The 20,537-nt window shown below is 43.6% G+C and overlaps 1 protein-coding gene across 2 annotated transcripts; it reads right to left on the bottom strand.

Annotated features, from left to right (window-relative positions):
- Positions 1-2,458: 2,458 nt before the first annotated feature.
- Positions 2,459-10,512, bottom strand: LOC148850990 (Tetratricopeptide repeat (TPR)-like superfamily protein). Of its 2 annotated transcripts, XR_016098632.1 has the most exons (3): positions 8,482-10,512; positions 3,946-4,148; positions 2,459-3,511 (listed from the first exon to the last, which is right to left on the bottom strand). XR_016098632.1 is itself a non-coding variant. In XM_088942433.1 (2 exons), the coding sequence occupies exon 1, from the start codon at positions 10,487-10,489 to the stop codon at positions 8,513-8,515; it is 1,977 nt and encodes a 658-aa protein (XP_088798559.1). In that variant the 5' UTR covers positions 10,490-10,512; the 3' UTR covers positions 2,459-3,511; positions 8,482-8,512. The 2 variants fall into 2 exon arrangements, 1 of the variants encoding a protein (XP_088798559.1); XM_088942433.1 differs by lacking the exon at positions 3,946-4,148.
- Positions 10,513-20,537: the final 10,025 nt, after the last annotated feature.

Below are 20,537 nucleotides of genomic sequence, written 5' to 3' on the forward strand. Positions count from 1 at the left end.
TTGGATTATGTCAAATTGAACTAATATCTGATCCATTGATAGAAAATAAAAATATAGATGTCAATAGACCAGTCCAAAATAATTTGAAATATTCATCAGTATGGATTAGACCTAGTCCATTTGTAATGGACTCATTATATGGGATTGGATTGATTCAAATCCAATCCAATTAGCACCCCTAACCATAGTCCTATAACTCCAACATGACTTGATATTATCTTTTAGGTGGGGTGGGCGGTTTCTTTTCGTATTAGGTAGTACAAATTAGCCTAACCATACGAGGCCCGTTAACCTAACCATATGATGAGAGTCTACTATGGGTTTGAACTGGTGCCCAACTACAACCCAAGAAGTGAGAACATGGCTACTAATATCTTTTTACCCTTAAATGCGTTGCATTTATATATTTTCCCCTTATCAGCATTAATTTCATTAAGCTCAATTTGGAAGGACTACAAATACAAATACGTATTGTCCAATTACAAGTTTAGAAATATAAAATACAAGGCTTTGCAATTAGAAAATAGATCTTGATATTGATGAACTCACAGCATTCCATTAATTAAGTTTCCTGTAAAATAGGAAAAGGGAGAAAGGAGAGAAGTGAAAAACAAAAAAAATCATTTGCCTCCATCCGATAGATTGACATATTAATTGTTAAGTTAGAGATAACCAAAGTTATGGAACAAACTTGACAGATTTTATTAGTAAAGATGGGCTTTAGTGACGTTATTGGTTTTAGTAGCTTCTTCTTTAAAGCTACTCAAGAAAAACAATTCAATCAAAAGCGAACCCCTCTCAAATGAAATCCGTATCAATGAACCTGATGAGTGATGACCTTCCATATTTGAATCTGTATTTCCAAATCTATTCTTTGAGCTAATAGATAAACGTAATGCGATTTATCAAAAAACAAAAGGATAAATGTAAATTACGTAATGTGTTAAACGCGGATCAACCATATATACTGTAAATATGGTTTGGATCGCAAATCAGACGGGTATGATCGATCAAACAAACTGGAGAATTGATGAACTCCCATGACTACATGCTTATTACATAAAATTGCTTCAGATGACCAAAATACTTTTGTCAATTTTCCATGATTCACATTGCAAGCATCATTAGAATATAGCTTTGGGGTTTTCCATGATTCACATTGCAAACATCATTAGAATATAGCCTTGGGGTCTTGTCTTTAAAGACAAAAAACCGTTTAACAAGTAGTGGTGTCAATTGGAATGGATTTGGTCCAATCCGATCCAGTCCAATGTGAGCTCACTTACAAATTGACTGGACCCAATCCAGTCCAAATCCAATCTAATCCATTAAAATGTAAATGGATTGGATTGGATCCAATCCAAGCCGAATGAAATATAAAAAGTTATATGAAAAAACATATAAAAAATTATAAAGATATATTAAAATGAAAAAAAATATGAAAATACCCTTTTGACATTGAAAAAACACTTTTGCAAAAGTGCTTTTATAAAAGCATTTTCATATAAATACTCCTGTAGAAGTGATTTTATAAAAGTACTCTCATAGAAATGCTTTTATAAAAGTATTTTCATATGTGTTTTGCAAAAGTGCTTTTATAAAAGCATTTTCATATAAATACTTCTGTAGAAGTGATTTTATAAAAGTACTCTCATAGAAATGCTTTTATAAAAGTATTTTCATATGTGTTTTTATAAAAATGCTTTTGTAAAAGTATTTTCATTAAAGTACTTCCATAAAAATGCTTTCATAGAAATAATTTTGTAAGAGTGATTTCATAAAAATGCTTGTGTAAAAGTACTTTTATAAAAGTGCTTTAATAAAAATACATCTGTAGAAGTGTTTTTATTAAAGTGCTTTCATAAAAATATTTTATAAAACTGCTTCTGTAAAAGTGCTTTCATAAAAGTACTTTTATAAAAATATTTTTATAAAAGTGCTTTTGTAAAATTAATTTTCATAAAATTGCTTTTATAAAAGTGCTTTTTGTAAAAGTGTTTTCATAAAAATACTTTCATAAAAGTGATTTCATACCGGCTTCAGTTTTGATTGGTTTCAAATTAGACAAGGGTTTGGCCTCATGATTGGATTATTGAAATTTTGGTTTAAGTCCAATTCAGACCAATAAGAACATGGACCAATTTATTTTGGATTGACCCAATCCAATAAGATTTGGATCGGATTGGATCCAATCCAAAACCAGTCGATTGACACCCCTATTGAGTCTTGTCAGTCATTCTTAGCTTCATTTTACTTTAGCACATCAACATAGAGAACTACCACCTAGAGGCAACAATGACTTCTTTGCCCTGTAAAACAGAAGCATTTCCATAATGAATGATCCTTTCAAAATAACCTACAAAGTAGATTCCCTATATAGTCAAACTTCAATAAGTATTTTCTGTTGGAACTCGACCTACACATCTTTGCAATTACCAACCTCTTCCTCACTCAAGAATTAAAAGGGGAGAAAACTCACTTTATAGAGCAAAACATCCTTACAAACACAAGCTTACCAGCTTGGCAACAAACTCTGAATCAAGTCTGGGTTCGAAGTCTTACCAGCTTGTCAGCCCAAGATTTTACCACTGCATCAAGCAATGGCCGCTGAGTAGTAGCCATCTTAACTTGATATTGCTTTCCATGAATAGATAAAAGTAGTCAAGAAAAACAAATTTCAAGAGAAGTTTCTAAGGGTAAAAACTGTAATAAAAACTCAAACAACTATGGAACCACTTCTGTAACTTGTGATTCTAAATCATGGGATCCTAAGATCAGCTGAATCTAAACCATTTTTGTACGTGCCACTTCTGTATCTCCAGACAGAAGTTCAACAAAGCAGTGTGACCAGTAGTGATCAGCTGTCTTAGATGCAAGAATTCTGCTTTCTTGCTCAACTGTCCATTGATGTCCTCTATAGCAATCCTCAGCTATAATCCATTGCCAATTGCATTCTAATTTGAGAAACTTGGTGCCACATCTTGGTAAAGGCAGAAAAAATCAGACAAATTGTTGGGGATCAATGAATTGACAAAATCTCTTTTTGAATTCATCTAGTTATATGCCTGATAACATTTCTATTATGTTTCTTATGACACCTGGTGGCCTCTTCCCAGGATTGAATCTCCTTAATTATGGATTTTTTGGGGGAGTTAAATGTGATTGACGTATTTCTTAAATCATCTCACCCCACCCCACTCCAAAAAAACTACTGATCTAAATGTTACCAATTGGTCTTCCAGAAAAACTGTAGGTTTAGGGAAACCTTGAAGGATAATCAAAGCAGTGACTTCAATAGCCAGGTAGGCTGACTTACCATGTTTATGAATATAGACTAAATAATGGCATTGACGACCAACCTCCTCCAAAACACAACGTGGTATGCTGCCATACAGAAAATCTCTCCTGACAGCTTGACATCTTGCATATCCATCTTTCTCTGCTTTAATCCAGAATAATGTTACATTTCATAAATAACACTGCTGGGCTCTGAGGGCAAATAAACAGTAATCTGCACCAGAAGAACAGTTCATTAGTATTGACATTAGGTTGCATTCAAAAATGGTAGAGAGAAGATAGTTATGAAGCTGAACAGCAAACTCTTCTTTTTGATGGGTAGCTGAATAGCTCACTATTGAGGTACAATTACATCTAATATTTGAGGTGCAAGCCTCAAGAATGATGCTTAAGCCTCATTAGGTATCATTATTTCAAGGAAAAAGAAAAACATGGATTAAAATAAGAGAAGTATAGAACTGTGAAAAAAGGACAGTTTTATGTAAAGAAAAAAAAAATGCAGAGATGAATTACTTGTCACATAAACAAAGATTCAAAAGTAGTAATAGCTTTCTTAGGAATCCTTTTAGACAGTAAGCTCTTAATGAAAAATCAAAACCCCAATTGAGTGTTGAAAACCCTATACATACAAAGAAAAAATTAACACACCAGGTAATCTTGGAATTTGTCTTTAATTCCCTCTTGTGATGAGAACCCTACTTCAATTAATGAATGAAGCACATGCTTGACATAAAGCACCTCAAAGATTGGCTTATGTGCATTATACTTTATGCATGACCCTCGGGCATTTGCCTTGAGGCAAGCGCCAATGAATAAGCGCCTTGGATGCCTTTCAGAACATTGGTACAAAACTACAAATCCACAATGATATGATCTATGATTAGAATAGTTTTTGTTTATTTATGGAAAGAAATAAATTGATAAGACAACGGAAACTGATTATGATGTGGCAAATTGGCAATTGTGCCCTCAAACTTCTTGTAATACAAATGTGGAAGTTCATTGATATGCAAGTTTGTAATGGGACACAAACTCTGGCTTCAACCAGACCATTGAAAGAGGTAACATATGGACCGAACTGTCATTATGAAAACCAGACAACTGCACCTTAGCTTTTACTAGGAAGGAGGGAAAATATAGACACAAGGACCAAAATAAATTTGCCTATTTGCATTTTTATCTAAAATAAGGAGCTCAAATAAGCAAAATGCAGCACACAACCAGGTCCAATTCATTAAACATCCAAATGCTTAGCTACCTCTACCTGCATGAATTAGAAGAAAAGGAACAGAGATTTATCCATAAAACAATAAAATTTTAAGCCTTCAGATCTTGCCTGTGATTTAGGAAATGAGTGTATAAGAGGTAGGCCATATGGAAACTTACCAACACAATAAACAGAATCTACCTTTGGAAATCATCTTGGCAATCAAATGCATCCATTGGACTACAATGGCGGAGATTAGTCACTGGTCCATAATCACATAACTAAAATTCAACATAATTTACAATAATAAAATATTGACAAAGCCATGGGCTGGGAAGATGATTGGAGCCATCAAGGCCACAGTTGAAGCCACAGACTAAGCCATGGGCTGGATCACCACGGACAGCCACTAAGCACAGTTTCAGGAACATGGAATTGGACCTGTAATGGAAGTATGTCATTTGCCTGTTTCCTTTCTTTTCTCTCCTTATGTTTTGCCCGAGCTGGAAGAGAGAGAGAGAGAGAGAGAGATAGAGAGAGAGAGAGAAAGGGGGGGGGGGAGGGAGGGAGGGAAAATGAGTGGTAAGTCACACACAGACACACTCTTCTGTTCTATGGTTTTGAAAAATAAAATATAGATGGTGGTTATGGCAGTGGAACTAGATCATTAATTCCATTGCAACAGTAAGGTCTTTTCTACTTCTTTACTACTTTTCTAATACTTTACAAGGAAAAAAACATATCATGCAGAAGTTATTTTAACACCGCTTTCAAAACACAGAAAACACTCTTTCGAAAAATCGCATAGGCCCAGGATCACATGCAAGGGCTCTTTTTTTTTTTTGAAACTGTTAAGTACTGAATTCAGAATCCAAAAAGATACAAAGAGAAGCCCCTGTACATTGAGACACTGTACATAAAGAATATACAACTGTACATGTATACCAAGCAAACTATATCAAGGTCCAAAGTATTGGAAACACAAGGTGTATCGGAAAGGCAATTTTAAGAGATTATCGAGGTACACTTTTGATATGCATAGATACAAACAAAAAATAAGATACACATAAATATATAAGGAAATTCAAATATATCCTAAAAAATATATTACTAACAATAATTACGAGTTTTAATGATTGTAAATAAGTCATTTAAATGTAAAAATCCATAATTTAATGGTTTATATAATGTGAGATATCGGGATACAATTAGTAACTGTTGAAAAATGATGGAATAAATAAAATGTGAGAAAAAAAAAACTAAAATGTGAATGTGTATACATCAATTTAATTTAATATTTATTAGTATATATATTTATTATGAGTATACAAAATGACTTTCCAAATTGAACAAAAAAAGTTGTTTCTTCCTTTAAACTATTTATGACTTGCCACCCAAGAGTATAACATATTCAAGGGCTTAACATGGTTGATAAATGAAAAGAAAAACATGTAGAAAAATAAATGTATAGGAAATTACACATCAAATGAACAATAAAAAATAACCATACCTCATTTTCTTAATCCCCAAACATTATCTTGATGGAGGGCGGCCACTGAAAATTTTTATTAACCTCTCAAGACAGCCTATGAAAATCTATACAAAATGATCTTCAATTCATATAAAGTACAGAAAAGGCCTGAAGATCATCATAGAGACAAAGAAAAGCAATCCATCATTGCATCTAAATGCAAACCCAAAAGTATCGTATCTTTTTTGATAGATAAGTATCATTCCTTAATATAGCTATTGTATATTCAGAGGTAAATCAGACCTGTTATAATAATCAGAATTCTCCTTGGTGTCATATGCTTTATTAAGCCAAAGAAACAGTAACCTTGTTCTCTTCTGTATAAGTACAAACAATGTCAAAGTATGCTCTTAATCTCATCAACCAGATGTAATAAGTACCAAAGCTTCCAAGGTTTTTTTAACAATGCCCTTCATGATACCCACCAAAGTCTTGGAGTCTGAAATGTCAACAATGCTACCATAACCCATTTTCTTGGCTAAAACAAGGTCTTCCAGTAAAAGACTTTGTCTAAGCCTTCATATTTAAGCAAACTCCATAGCTATGAGAGAAGCAGCAAGAAACCTCTTTGCAGAATCATGAATAGCTCATCCTCCCCCACTAACACTCAGATTACCTTAAAGTAATTAATAGGAGGAATCCAATAAAATAGGATTATTCTCAGTACTTTCACCCTTCCTATCATAGTTGTCAAGGCAACGCCTAGACGACAAAGGCGCCCTTGGAGGCTCGCCTCGTCCAGTATACTTTTATATTGTTATTCTTTTTGAGATTATAATTATAAAATAGACATTATTAAAGAAAAACATTCATTTTTTGTGTTTATAAACTAACTTCTTTTTATTATTTTCTTATTTGTTAGGGTTTAATCAACACAAACATTGCTAACTACTGTATTGAGTCCTCAACGACTTAAAAATCTGAACCAATAAATAAGGGAAGCACTTAAAATAGGGGTTCAGCCCCTATACTTTTTGAATTTTCTTTCCTTTCTTCATTTTCTTCTCATAAATATATTGATTTTCTAGACTTAAACATGAAGTTTATAATTTTTTTATGAATAGTTATTAAAGAATGTTGGTTATGGAACCTAGGGAACTACCCTAGGATATGTGATTTTTACTTGAAAAAATCCATCGCCTAGGCAACTAGGCGACAAGACACCCCCCCTATCACCTAGCCTCGCCTTGGCGCCTTGAAAACTATGCTTCCTATCTGAACTCCCAAAGTCCAATAACCAGACCTCACTGGTTCCAAAAATGATCAACATTTGAGCCTTGGGTTTCTTTCTAATTGGATATCCAACACAAAATATGTCTCTCTATTTTGCCTATTATTACCTTCGCTGGAATTTAAAAGGTACATGGACCCAACTCCTTCCATAGGCACTAGTATAATGACAAAGGTAGGATGTTTTGAAGGATCAAGGATAAACCCCTGTTTGCGGAAACTCCTTACCAGCCCTGTACCACAACTCACTCCTGAATGGGAAGAGAAATAAAATGGGCCCTGAACCACCAATTGATTATATTTGCAAATGGAATTCCTAATTTTCATACTATAATATGCATTATATATTTGAACTTCACTTCAGGAAACAAGAAAAGGTCTCCTTTTATTTGGACAATTAGGAGTTAGGACCATTAGAACAAGCTATACTTAGATTTCAACCATTAGTAAATATTCCTTTTATTGATTAGGACTGTTGCCTTCTAATATTTTCCACTTCACACATTGTGAAATCTGAACAGATGTTGTATATTTCCCAAATGTTACTGTATATTCTATGGTTTCTGAGAATTTTCCTTGTATAATTGTGTATGTGAATGTCATCTGGAAAAGAATAACTAAATATAATTGAAATTATACGTAAAGGTAGATGCTTTAAAATGGTCTTTATGGTTGTTATGATGAGATGGGGATAATGATAAACAATGGTCATTACTTAGAGGGCATTATTTTCATATCCAGTCTGAAAGACTAAAGCACTAGACCATTCTCAACTCAATGAAGCCTTATGCCCTTATCCTGGCTATATAAGCTCAGGAATATATATAGCCACTAAAAGACCATAACACTTATGTGTATCACATCACTCTTTTTCTTTTCTTGCCAAAATTTATTTTTTAACAACATTGCGTTATTTTTTTATTTCTTTTGAAGGGCTACACAATGGGGGGTATCCCATCCCCCAACCCAGGTGCAGGCAGGATTCGATCACAAGTCTTTGCCACAACCAGCAGGAGACCTTACCAACCCGCTGGTTGGCACCTTGCTTCTTGCCAAAATTTATTAACTAGAAGATAGCACATAACATACTCTTAAAATGCAGAGAATATGTGGAATGATCCCAACAAAGAATAAAGAAAATCATGTGAAGCCCTAGAATGAAACCCTAGAACAAAGAAAATCTTGACAAAATTTATTAAAGCAGTTGAGAACTTACCAAAAAGCACTCCACGAGGCTCCTTACAACTCTAATCACCATTTTTTGCAAATGCATCGGAGTAAAGGTTGTAAACTTTTGTTAGATCAGCTGAACTCACTGTCCATACGTGACCAGGCAATGCAGAAGGAAGAATGTCATTTATCTCCTCACTTCTCTCTTCCACAAGTGCAGCCTCTCTCAGTTTCCCTTCCCTCCAGAGACTCTTCACAAGTAATGCTTTTGTGAAAATATCAGGCATCAAATTCAAGCTCCTCATGTCTTCAAAAACCCTCAAAGCAATGGCCGCCTTCTCACACTTACAGTAAGCACGGATCAGAATCTGAAACATATAAGCATCAAGCTCCAAACCACTTTGTCTGACCATCCCAAACAACCTATGTACTGTTCTCAAATCCCCTTCAAGCGCAAAGTACTGCATCAGCCCACAAAATGTCTGGATATCTGGTAGAGTCCCTGATAATATCATATCTTCAAGTAAATCCATGGCTTCCGAACTCCTTCGACACTTGGTCAAAGTCCATAAAAGAGAAGAATACAAAAGCATTAATTTAAATTTTGATAATGAGCCACAAACTAGTTCAGCGTCTCGGAAGACTTTCAGAGCAGCATCAGCTTTCTTTGAGATGCCATAGAAGTCAATGATCAATCTCACAGTGCTGAATGGTAAACGAATTCCCTCTCTTTTGACCTTAGAGATGAGCTGATCAACCAACTCGACATGCCCATGGCGTGCTAAAATGGTAATCATCCTCGACACAGTATAGACATCATGAGTGAAATTTTCTGGTTGGCAGGCAACCCAACAGAAAAAGTGCCATGCTGTCTCTACTCTCTTGAAATTTCTAAGTATCTTGCATACTAACCTCGTTGTCCACACAAAATTTGCAGCCTCCAATGCCGAAACCTCGCCAGGTTTCCAATCACTCAATGCACTAGCCAGGGCACTGGGATCCAACCATGGTTTCAACTGAATCCCATCTCCATTAGCTTCTCCACTATTATCATCATCATCTCCATCCTCGTCATTGTCGCTATCATCCATATAAAACCCTACACGTCCAATTCTTTCGTCTGGCGATAGTTCCCTAATAAATTCTTCTGTTTCCTCGAGATAGCCTGCGTCCTGCATACATTTCAACGACAATTGCATAGTTCGACCAGGCAAAATTCCATCCATACGCATTTCCTTGAGCAACTCCTTAACTTCGTCGAACCGCTTGACAAGGATGAAGCTTTGCGCCAAAACAGAATATTGCCTCGACGTGCGTTTAACCCTCATTGACGGCAATCTCTTGAAAACTTCCTTCGCCGAGTCCAATTTACCGGAGTTAGCAAGATGCTCGATCATAACCGTGTAAGTCCTCGAATTAGGGTTTGCCCCTTCACTAATTATCCGAGAGAACATCTGTACGGCCTCCAAGTGCTTACCTTTCTGTGCGTAAAGACTCATGAGAAGATTATAAGACTCGGTACAGGGATGCTTCTTGCCCCCGGGGAGGGCGAGCTTGAACTCGTTCCAGACTCGAACCGCTGAGTCCAGGTCGGCGGCGGTGGCGTGCCACCGCAGACGGTCCATGTAACTGATTCGGGCAACATTCGTGAATTTGCCAGCATTAATATCGTCGATTAGGCTCTGGAGCTCTACACTTCGGCCGGACTTGGCGAGGATTTTGGCAATTGCGTGAAGGGTAGTTTGGGTATGTGAGAAATTCGGGAGAGAGTTTAAAGTTTCGACAAGAGAGAGGGCCAAGTCCGGTGAGGGAGCGGAACGGAGGGCGTGAGTGACGACGAAGGAGTCGAGAGAGGGATTTTTCAAAAGAGTGAGAAGCGCGGCAGGCGATTTAGATCGAAGGCCGAGTCGAAATGAATCGATGAGTCTAGAGCGCTGGAGGTAGAGAGAGACTCGGTTGCATGGCGCGTCAGAGGTGAACACACGAGTTTGATTACGTATGAGATTGACGAAGGTTGAGGAAGTAGTAGGGTAGAAGAAGTGCCTCGGATGCATCGGCGATTGATTTCCTGCAATTTACTTGCTGTTTAAAACGGTTATAAAAAGGGTAGGGAAGTTGGTTGCATTTGGATTGGATAAACTTCTTACCCGACCCGACCCGAGAGAGGGATCGAATTTATAAGGAAACTTTTTGCCTTGAATATCAATAAAAAGTAATATTTTTATAAAATAATTAAAATAAGATAACTTTTTTAGAAAAATATTAAGAAAGGGTAGGGATACTGTTTATCATCTTCCTCTATCTTTGTATTCATGCCAATACACTGGATTCAAAGCCTGGATGGTTGCTCTCTCAAGAGTGCCTAAGGGGACTCGTGATATCAAGACTGCCATGGATGCATATATCAATTACTGATCACTTGTGGAGCCCCGTTGTGATATCAAGACTGCGAGAGGGGACTTTGCTCTCTCCCTTGCAAGAAGGAACGGTGGATACGATGATGAGTGTGTGATATTAGATGAGTTTGTTCAGAAGCTCGTGCTAAGTGGGGCGCATGTGCAAAAACACACGAAGGGAGGGAAAGGGGCTCCTCATGGGAAATTTTTGAAGACGATGGAAGCCACAAGAATACTTAGGTGGGGAAAGTCAAGTCAAGTAGGAGGAATGTAGTCTGTTAGGAGGTCAAGTTGGGGCCGAGCTCGACATTCTGTAAGAATCACAAATGGAAAGGGGACGCTGATGAGCCAAATATTTTCAGGGTGGTGACAACAAGGAAGAAGGAAGTGCAATTTATCTGTGAAGGTGGGTTGTGGGTTAGGGGTATTAAGATTGTGACCAGCACTGCTTTGAGTAAGCAATAAAGCCGTAGGTGATGGGTGAGGTTTTGTGGTCTAATGTATAAACAAGTTTTGAGAAAGCACTTCCATCTTGGAAGTATTTTGTAGTTCTTTTAATGCCTTACATTGTAAAAAGGTTTTTTGATTGCCTGTTGTTGTAAAATATTTTCCTGGGTGGAAAAAGAGAAGGAAGATGATGAACACAAAGCCACTACCATTTTTTGATATTTTTTTAAAAAAATTATCCTATTTTAATTATTTTATAAAAATATTACTTTATTGATATTCAGGGCAAAAAGTTGCCCTTGTGTGCTAGAAGCCCTTTTATCTAACACCGTACATCACACTATGGAACTAAAACCCACCTAACACCGTACATCTTATGAAACTGGCGTCATATATGAGATATGCGGTGTGAGATTATATTGGTAGAGGGTTAGAATCTATTTTGTTGGCATGTGATTTGAACTCTATCTAAACATTAATGGGCTTAATGTACCACCTACCAATCGGATCAAAGATTGATCCAGGTTCAATTCTCTAATCCGTTTAAACTTTTAACCACTTATGGTTCTCAAATAGCGAGTTGAGATTTCATTGAAGCATGAAGCAGTTGACATCTGAAGTACACGGAATAGATAGAAATCCATGTATCATGTTGATGGAGGATGATTTGGCTCGACCTCGTAGCATGGGTACACGTGTGTGTGATCTTGCTCAAACGATGACTTAGCGTGACAGCACAGCAGGCACAATCGCAACTCGGAGGAAAGGTCCCACCGAGTTTAGCCCGGCAACTCGACGGAATAGATTACTGGCCAGGAGCCGCCTGGCCTGCACCGCCACCCCGGGGGGCTAAGGCACCCCGAGCAACCTTCGATCTTGGGGCCCCCTAACCTTTCCTAATACCCGAGCTCCTCCCAGTGGATCTCAGATCACTCCCAAACAGGAACACACCGATTCGCCTATAGATACCCCGAGGTGAAGACACCTCGGGCCAAACTGCTCGGCTTAGCTTGCCACAAGCAGCTCGCTGCTTACAAGATAGCCCGACGCAGGGTGACTCGTGAGCGAGTAGTTCAACATGTCGCAGGAAGATCTCCTGCCCGACCACCGTACCCGACAAATTTGGAGATAACAGCCATATCCCTCGTCAGACAACGTCGTGTCTGCCACCTTCAGAGGGTGCCTTACACCTGACAGGCACGTACCCTGCGGCGATGGCCCCGCGCGTGCCACCTCAGCCCTGCCAGTAATGGCTGCGACAGGCTGGTGGTGGCAGTTCTACCCGCCCTGTCAGAGGCAAGTGAGCCTGATACAACGGATTTCTGTTATAAGGAGCTAGTATCAAGGAACGGAGGTATCATCTTCTACTCTTGCGCTATTTGCACTCTTAGCATTCGTCTTCTCCTTACTTCTCCTACAGAATACTAACTTAAGCATCAGAGTGTTCCCACCGGGCAATGCTTCTAAAATCCTTCCTCTAAACCTTCACAGTTCTTCCCTCTCTGAAAAACTCGGCACTCATGGCTTCCTCAAGCAACGTTGGACGAAGCATGGAAATGGGTAACACCGGGGAACAACCACAGGTTCTCACGGTCTGCATAGGACAGTTCACCATCCCTCTTTCGGTGGACGGAGTCCCTAGCCTGAACGTGTTGCGAGCAATGGCGCCTGTGGGTGTTCCCCTCCCTTCCTCTGTAGAAACGACCTTTACCGAACCGACTGTCATTCCTCTGGCGACCAGCCAGAGCCAGCTCGACGACCTGATGCAGTGCATGCAGGTCATGCAAGCCCAAGTGCAGCAGCTCCAGCAACACCAGATTTACTAGCAGCAAGTGCTACACCACGTCTCCTAGTACCACTACCAGTAGCAATTCCCTCAACTGCCCCAACCTCAGCTTCAGTAGCCACAACTCCCTCCTTGGCACCCAGCCTTGCAGCAGGCTAGGTCTCGCCGACAGGAGGAGCACCTTTCTCGCCAAGGGGAGGCTTCCCAGAACCCTCCTAAGAGCCAGGCCTCCTCCCGTGGCAGACAAGAAAGACCGGCCACTCCGGTCTCACTGCGGGCAGTTAGGTTGGGAGGACTTCAGCTTGCCAAGTCCACGTCGCCTCAACCCTCAAAGCCCGATACCCCATTCCTAGAGAACCGATTCGAGATCCTGGTCATAGGCTCCAAGCAGGATCCCTCTGTCCGCAGCCATCACTAGCGGCCTGAGCTACTTCCTGCGCACACCATTCCTGACAGCACAAAGGTGAGCAGCACAATCGCCGAGCCCACCAAGAAACAGAGACGCCGCCCCCGAGCTCGTCGACCTTCCACCCACAACTTGCCCAAGCTCGGAGGCAGAGAAGAGGTAAGCTCAGGCGAAGCTAAGGCTCCCCTCCTTTCGGTTTTGTCCCCCCTATCTTGCGAACTCCTGGCAGTCCCAATGCCTAAAGACTTCAAACTCCCCCCCTCTTGATAAGTATGACGGGTCGTTTGACCCAAATGACCACGTAAATGCCTTCCAGTCGTAGATGAACCTAGCGAGAGCTAGTGAGTCGTGCATGTGTGTGGCCTTCTCCACCACTTCAAGAGGAGTAGCCTGCACATGGTACCGGAACCTGGCACCTGGGTCAATAAGAAGTTGGGCGCAGTTCGAGCAAGCATTCACGTCTCACTTCATCACCAGCAAGCGGTGCCCGCGAACTAAAGAAAGCCTCCTCAACATAGTGCAGAGAGAGAGAGAGAGTCCATCTGGGGCTATATCAAGCGGTTCAACGATGCATGCATGCAGATATGGTGCCAGGACCCCACCATGCGCCTCATAGCAACCAAGAAAGGCGTGACACATAAAGAGTTCAAATGGCACATGGTCGTCAACCAACCGACGACCATAACCAAATTTCTTAAGCTTGCGGACAGGTTTATAGCCACGGAGGAAGAGATCAACCAGAAGGGCGAGGGTGCGCCCGAGAAGAGGAAAAGGGTAGGAGAGCCTTCCAGCCAAGGGGACAGCCAAAAGAAAAAAGATACAGCTCGGGGGGCAAAGACGGGTCAGTCATTTTGAGCTCTCGTAGTGGACCGAACTTATTACACCCTACTGAATGCAAAGCGGGCCAAAATCCTTATGGCGATCAAGGACGCCCCATATGTGAAATGGCCACTCCGTCTGAGGGGAAATCCCAACGAGAGAAATAAGAACTTGTACTGCAATTTTCACAGAAATCACGGTCATAGTACCAAAAATTGTAAAAACCTCTGCAACGAGATTGAGGAGCTCATCCATCGCTAATATTTAAGGAACTTTATACAAAATAATAATAATGATAATAATAAAACAGGTCGGCGAGGGGAGCACGGTAAGGACGCTCTCGAGTCCAGCAGCAGGCCAGCCGAACAATCATAGAAGCAGCCTCCGGAAGAGAGGCTAGTTCGGGGCACCATCCACGTTATAGTGGGAGGCTCGATCGTCGCAGGTTGCACTTTAGCGGCAGCTCGGACGTCAGTTCATGAAGCTGCTCAGGAAGAACAGAATCCTCCGAAGCGGCCGAAGATAGAAGAGCCGATTTTCTTCACAGAAGACGATGCGCGAGGAGTCCGCTACCCTCACGACGATGCACTTGTGATAAAGCTAAGGATCAATGACTTCGAGGTCAGACGCGTACTCGTTGACTCAGGCAGCTCGACAGATATTCTCTTCAAAGTTGTGTTCGACCAGCTTCAGTTGCAGGGAAGTGACTTGAAGCCTGCGAACACTCCTTTGGTGGGCTTCAGCGGAGAAGAAGTCCGACCTCTTTAGAAAAGTAACGGTACCTATGGAAGTCGGCACATGGCCCTGCGTAGTCAGACTCAACCACGGCTTCCTGGTAGTCGCGACCCCCTCCCCATACAATGCCATAATAGGTCGGCCGATCACCCATGTCCTACGGGCGGTGGTCTCCACTTATCATTTGGCAATGAAGTTCCCTACGAACTTTGGTATGGGGGTAGCACAGGGCGACCAGCTCGAGTCCCGCAAGTGCTATGTCACCGCCCTAAAGGGAAAGACCAAGGTGGCCAATGACCTCGAACTGGAATGGCCTATAGAGTAAGGAAAAGAACGAGCTGCACCCATGGAAGAAATAGTCATTGTTCCGACCTCAGCCGCAGACCCAGCTCGGATGCTTCAGATCGGTGCTTCTGTCCAAAAACCTCTACGATCCGAATTGGTAAGTTTCTTACTTCAAAATTTATATATCATTGCATGGTCTGCGATAGAGATGCCTGGTATAGACCCTAACCTTATTGATGAAGGAAGATTTGGCCCGACCTCACTGTTACGCGACACGTGGCAGAAACAACAGCTCGGAAAAAGGGTCAAGCCTAAGGCGTGAACAAGGGGACACCAGCGGACCGAACTGCCTACAGGGGGCCCGAACTCACCCTTGGCCCAAAACCAGAGTAATCCGAACTGGCCAACTTTGTAACAGCTCGGGATATACCTCTCCGAACTTACCAACCTTGTAACAGCTCGGGATATACCTCACCGAACTGGCCAACCTTGTAACAGCTCGGGATATACCTCGCCAAACTAACCTTGTAACAGCTCGGGATACACCTCGCCGAACTGACCCACCTTGTAACAGCTCGGGATACACCTCACCGAATTGACCCACCTTGTAACAGCTCGGGATATACCTCGCCGAACTGGCCAACCTTGTAACAGCTCGGGATACACCTCGCCGAATTGACCCGCCCTATAGATACCTCCGAACTCAAGACTTCGCCTCGCTCACCACTCTGCATCACCTTCTGGGCACCAAAACCAAACAAGTCGTACCATGCCTGACACTGAGGAAGTCCGTGCCCGAGGGCGCCGCACCTGACTAACTTGGGATCTGACGCTTGGCGGCCGCACTCTAAACGGCAGCCTGCCACCGCCATTGACACCGCCATCTCCAGTTAGAGAGACGGTTAGGCAGTGACGGTTCTGTCCCAGCAGAAAGGATGACGACCGAATTGACAAGCGCAAGGGTAATCATACCCGACCTGACAAGGGCCTCGGAGCGAGTGCGCAAAGTGATTATAAGAGCCCCCTGCCCCCAACAAACAAGGTATGCAAACTTTGCGCTATATGGTGTTATCTTGCTTTTGAAGGATTCTAACTTGAGCTTCGGAGCCGCTACACCGGGTTCCCCCCGGAGCTTCCTCATCTCCTCAATTTCAGGTTCCCTGCTACCTCGTTCAGAAGCAAGGTTGTTGACAGCTAAGACCAGCCGGATCGCGCTTCATCAATTGGCGTCGTCTGTGGGAAACGCTTCAAAAAGCCTCCCTCCAAACTTCCATAACCCCTTTTCTTCAAAAAACCCAACACTCATGGCCTCCTCCAGCAATGCCGGACGTGGCACGGACACAAACACCACCGGGGAACAACTTCAAGTCCCCGTGGTGTGCGTTGGACAGTTCACCATCCCCCTTTCGGTGGATGGGATCCCCAGCTTGAACATGCCACAAGCAGTGGCGCTTGTAAACCTTCCTACCACAAGCATCTCCTTTCCTCCCCCTATTGAGACAACCTTTACTGAACCAACTGTCGTCCACCTGGTAGCCAGCCAAAACTGGTTGGACGACCTGATGCAGTGCATGCGGGCAATGCAAGCCCAAATGCAACAGTTCCAGCAGCACCAGCTTCACCAGCACCAAGTACTACACAACATCTCCCAGTATCACTATCAACAGCAGTTCCCCCAACTGCCGCTGAACCAACCACTACTTCCACCTCACCACCCCGCTCTGAGGCCGGTCAAGGCCTCCCCGCAGGATGGACGCCCCCACCAGGCGAAGGCCTCCCGGCCCTAGAACCCCCCTAACAGCCAGGCCTCGTCCCCAGGCCGAAGAGAGAAAAATATCATCCCCACCTCGCAACTCGCACGCGGGTCGGGAACCTCGCCCACGAGGTTGGCACCCCGGTGCTCCAAGCCCGAATTCCCACTCACGGAAAACCGATTCGGTGTCCTGGTGGCAGACTACCAGCATTCCGGGCCCATCGAGCTCGGTAACACGGAGGCCGGCAGCACCAGTACAAGGCCCACTCAACAACGAAGGCACCGGCGAAGTCGTCGAACCGCCACCCGTGTCTTGTCAGAGCTTAGAGGCAAAGAGACGAGCTCGGATGAGGTAGGAGCTGCCCCGATTCTCTCGGTTCCTTCCCCCCTCGCATCAGAACTCCTGGCGGTCCCCTTACCCAGAAATTTTAAGCTCCCACCTCTGGACAAGTATGATGGGTCCTTCGACCCCAACGACCACGTTGACGCCTTTCAGTCCCAAATGCACCTCGCCAGGGCCAACGAATCATGCATGTGCGTGGCCTTTACCACCACCCTCAGGGGGTAGCCCGCACTTGGTACAGGAACTTGGCCCCCGGGTCGATAAAGTGCTGGGCCCAGTTCGTGCAGGCCATCACCGCACACTTTGTCACCAGCCAACGGTGCCCCAAAACAGAGGAAAGCATCTTCGGAGTAGTCCAAAGGGAAGGAGAATCCATCCGGGGCTACATCAAGCGATTCAACGAAGATTGCTTGTAGATACCGCGGTTGGACCCCGCAATGCAGCTCGCAGCAGCCAAAAGAGGGGTAACGCACAAAGAATTCAAATGGCACATGGTGGCTAACCAGCCCGCAACCGTGGCCGAATTCCTCAAGCTAGCAGACAAGTTCATGAGGACAGAGGAAGAAATCAACCAACGAACCGAAGGCGGGAACGAGAAAAGAAAGAGGGAAGGCGAGCTCTCCAACCCGGTCGACAGAAAAAACCCGGCCCGGGAGCTGAAGCCGAACCAGTCGTTCTGAGCTCCCGTAGCAGTTCGGACAGATTACACGTCGTTGAACACAAGGCAGACCGAGATCTTAATGACGATCAAGGATGCCCCGTACGTAAAGTGGCCACCTCGCCTAAAGGGAAATTCAAATGAGAGAAATAAGAATTTATATTGTAGTTTCCATAGAGACCATGGTCATAGTACGGAGCAGTGTAATAACCTCCGGGACGAGATAGAGGGGCTCATCCGTCACGGATACATGAGAAACTTTGTACAACACAATAATAACAATAAAGCAGGTCGGCAAGGGGAGCAAGAAAAGGATGCCCCCGAGTCTAGCAACAGACCTGCCGAACCGTTGCAGCGACAGCCTCCGGAAGAGAGGCCAGTTTGGGGAACCATCCACGTGATTGTGGGAGGTTCGGTGGTGGCAGGGTGTACCTCGGCAGCGGCCTGGACTTTAGTTCGCGAAGTGGCCCTCGAGGAACGGAACCCCCCAAAGAGACCAAAGACCGAAGAACCGATCTTCTTCACGGAGGACGACGCGCGAGGGATCCGCTACCCCCATGATGACGTGCTTGTCATTAAGCTAAGGAACAACGACTTTGAGGTCAAACGTGTACTCGTAGATTCGGGCAGCTCAGCGGACATCCTCTTTAAATTAGCATTTGACCAGCTACAGCTACAGAGGAGTGAGCTGAAGCCCACGAACACTCCCATGGTGGGTTTCAGTGGAGAGGAAGTCAGGCCCCTTGGAAAAATAATAGTACCTGTGGAAGTCGGCACATGGCCTTGTGCAGTCAGACTCAACCATGATTTCCTGGTGGTCGCGACCCCCTCCCCATACAATGCCATAATAGAGCGGCCGATCACACATATCCTATGGGTAGTGGTCTCCACCTACTATTTGGCCATGAAGTTCCCTACGGACTTCGGTGTGGGGGTAGCGCGGGGCGACCAGCTCGAGTCCCGCAAGTGTTATGTTGCCGCCCTGAAAGGAAAAACCAAGGCGGCCGACGACCTCGAACTGGAGCGGCCTGCAGAGCAAGGTGAGGAGCGAGCTTCGCCCACGGAGGAAATGGTCGCAATCCCGACTTCGGCTACGGACCCAGCTCGCACACTTCAGATCGGAGCTTCCGTCGACGAACCCCTACGAACCGAACTGTCAGACCCGTTAGACAGAAGAAACGCAACTTAGCCCCAGAACGATGGAGGGCGGTCGACGAGGAGGTCGAGAAGCTTCTCGCAGCAAACTTTATAAGGGAAGTCCATTACCCGAGCTGGGAGGCCAACCCGGTGTTTGTAAAAAAGGCAAATGGCAAGTGGCTCATGTGCGTCGACTACACCGACCTGAACCGAGCTTGCCCGAAAGATTGCTTCCCCCTCCCCATAATTGACCGCCTAGTGAACGCGACCTCGGGAAATGAGTTGCTAAGCTTCCTGGACGCCTACTCAATCTACAACCAAATCTGGATGGACCCATCCGATGAGGAAAAAACCAGCTTCATAACCGAGTTCGGCCTATATTGCTACAAGTTCATGCCATTCGGATTAAAAAATGCCGGGGCGACTTTCCAAAGACTTGTAAACAGGCTGTTTCGACCCCTGATTGGCACGAATATAGAGTGCTATGTAGACGACATGGTCGTCAAGACTCAGTTTTCACAAGAATTAATACAAGACTTGGATTCTGTCTTCCAAATCCTGTGTCAGTTTAGCATGAAATTGAACCCCAACAAATGTGTCTTCGGCATCACCTCGGGAAAATTCCTAGGGTACATTGTCAATCGGCACGATATTGAGGCCAACCTGGACAAGATAAAAGCCATTCTAGATGAGACCACCTCGGAAAGTGAACGAAGTTCAGAGGCTAAACGGCCGCATAGCCGCTCTAAGCCGCTTCATGTACAAATCAGCAGACCGCTGCCTACCTTTCTTCAAGGCAACCAAAGGCAAAGGGTTCGAGTGGACCCAAGACTGCCAGCTCACATTTGATGAGCTAAAAGGTTACCTCGCTAGTGTGTCGAGCTTAGCCCGGCCCGAGGTGGGCGAGGTCTTAGAACTGTACCTCTCGACAAGCGACGGGGTGGTCAGTTCGGTACTAATAAAAGAAACAGATCGGGTCCAGCGACCCATCTATTATGTTAGTAAAATTTTGCAGGGAGCAGAGACAAGGTACCCGCAGATAGAAAAGCTAGCATACGCACTGGTGACAGCAGCTCGGAAACTTCGCCCATACTTTCAGGCTCACACCGTCATCGTCCTGACTGACAAACCTCTGAGACAAGTTTTACTCAAACCCGAGGTTTTCGGTCGACTGACGAAATGGGCCATCGAACTCAGCGAGTATGACCTCCGGTACAAGCCAAGAACTGCTATTAAGGCCCAAGCTTTGGCAGATTTTATCGCCGAGTGCACTTTCAGCAATGAAGCCCTACAGGTCGAGCCCGAGGTCCCCAGTTCGAGCGAACCCGAAACTCTAG

This window comes from Nelumbo lutea, chromosome 5 (assembly GCF_056320005.1).
Source record: "Nelumbo lutea isolate HS-2025 chromosome 5, American lotus-T2T, whole genome shotgun sequence".
NCBI classification, from domain to species: Eukaryota; Viridiplantae; Streptophyta; class Magnoliopsida; order Proteales; family Nelumbonaceae; genus Nelumbo; species Nelumbo lutea.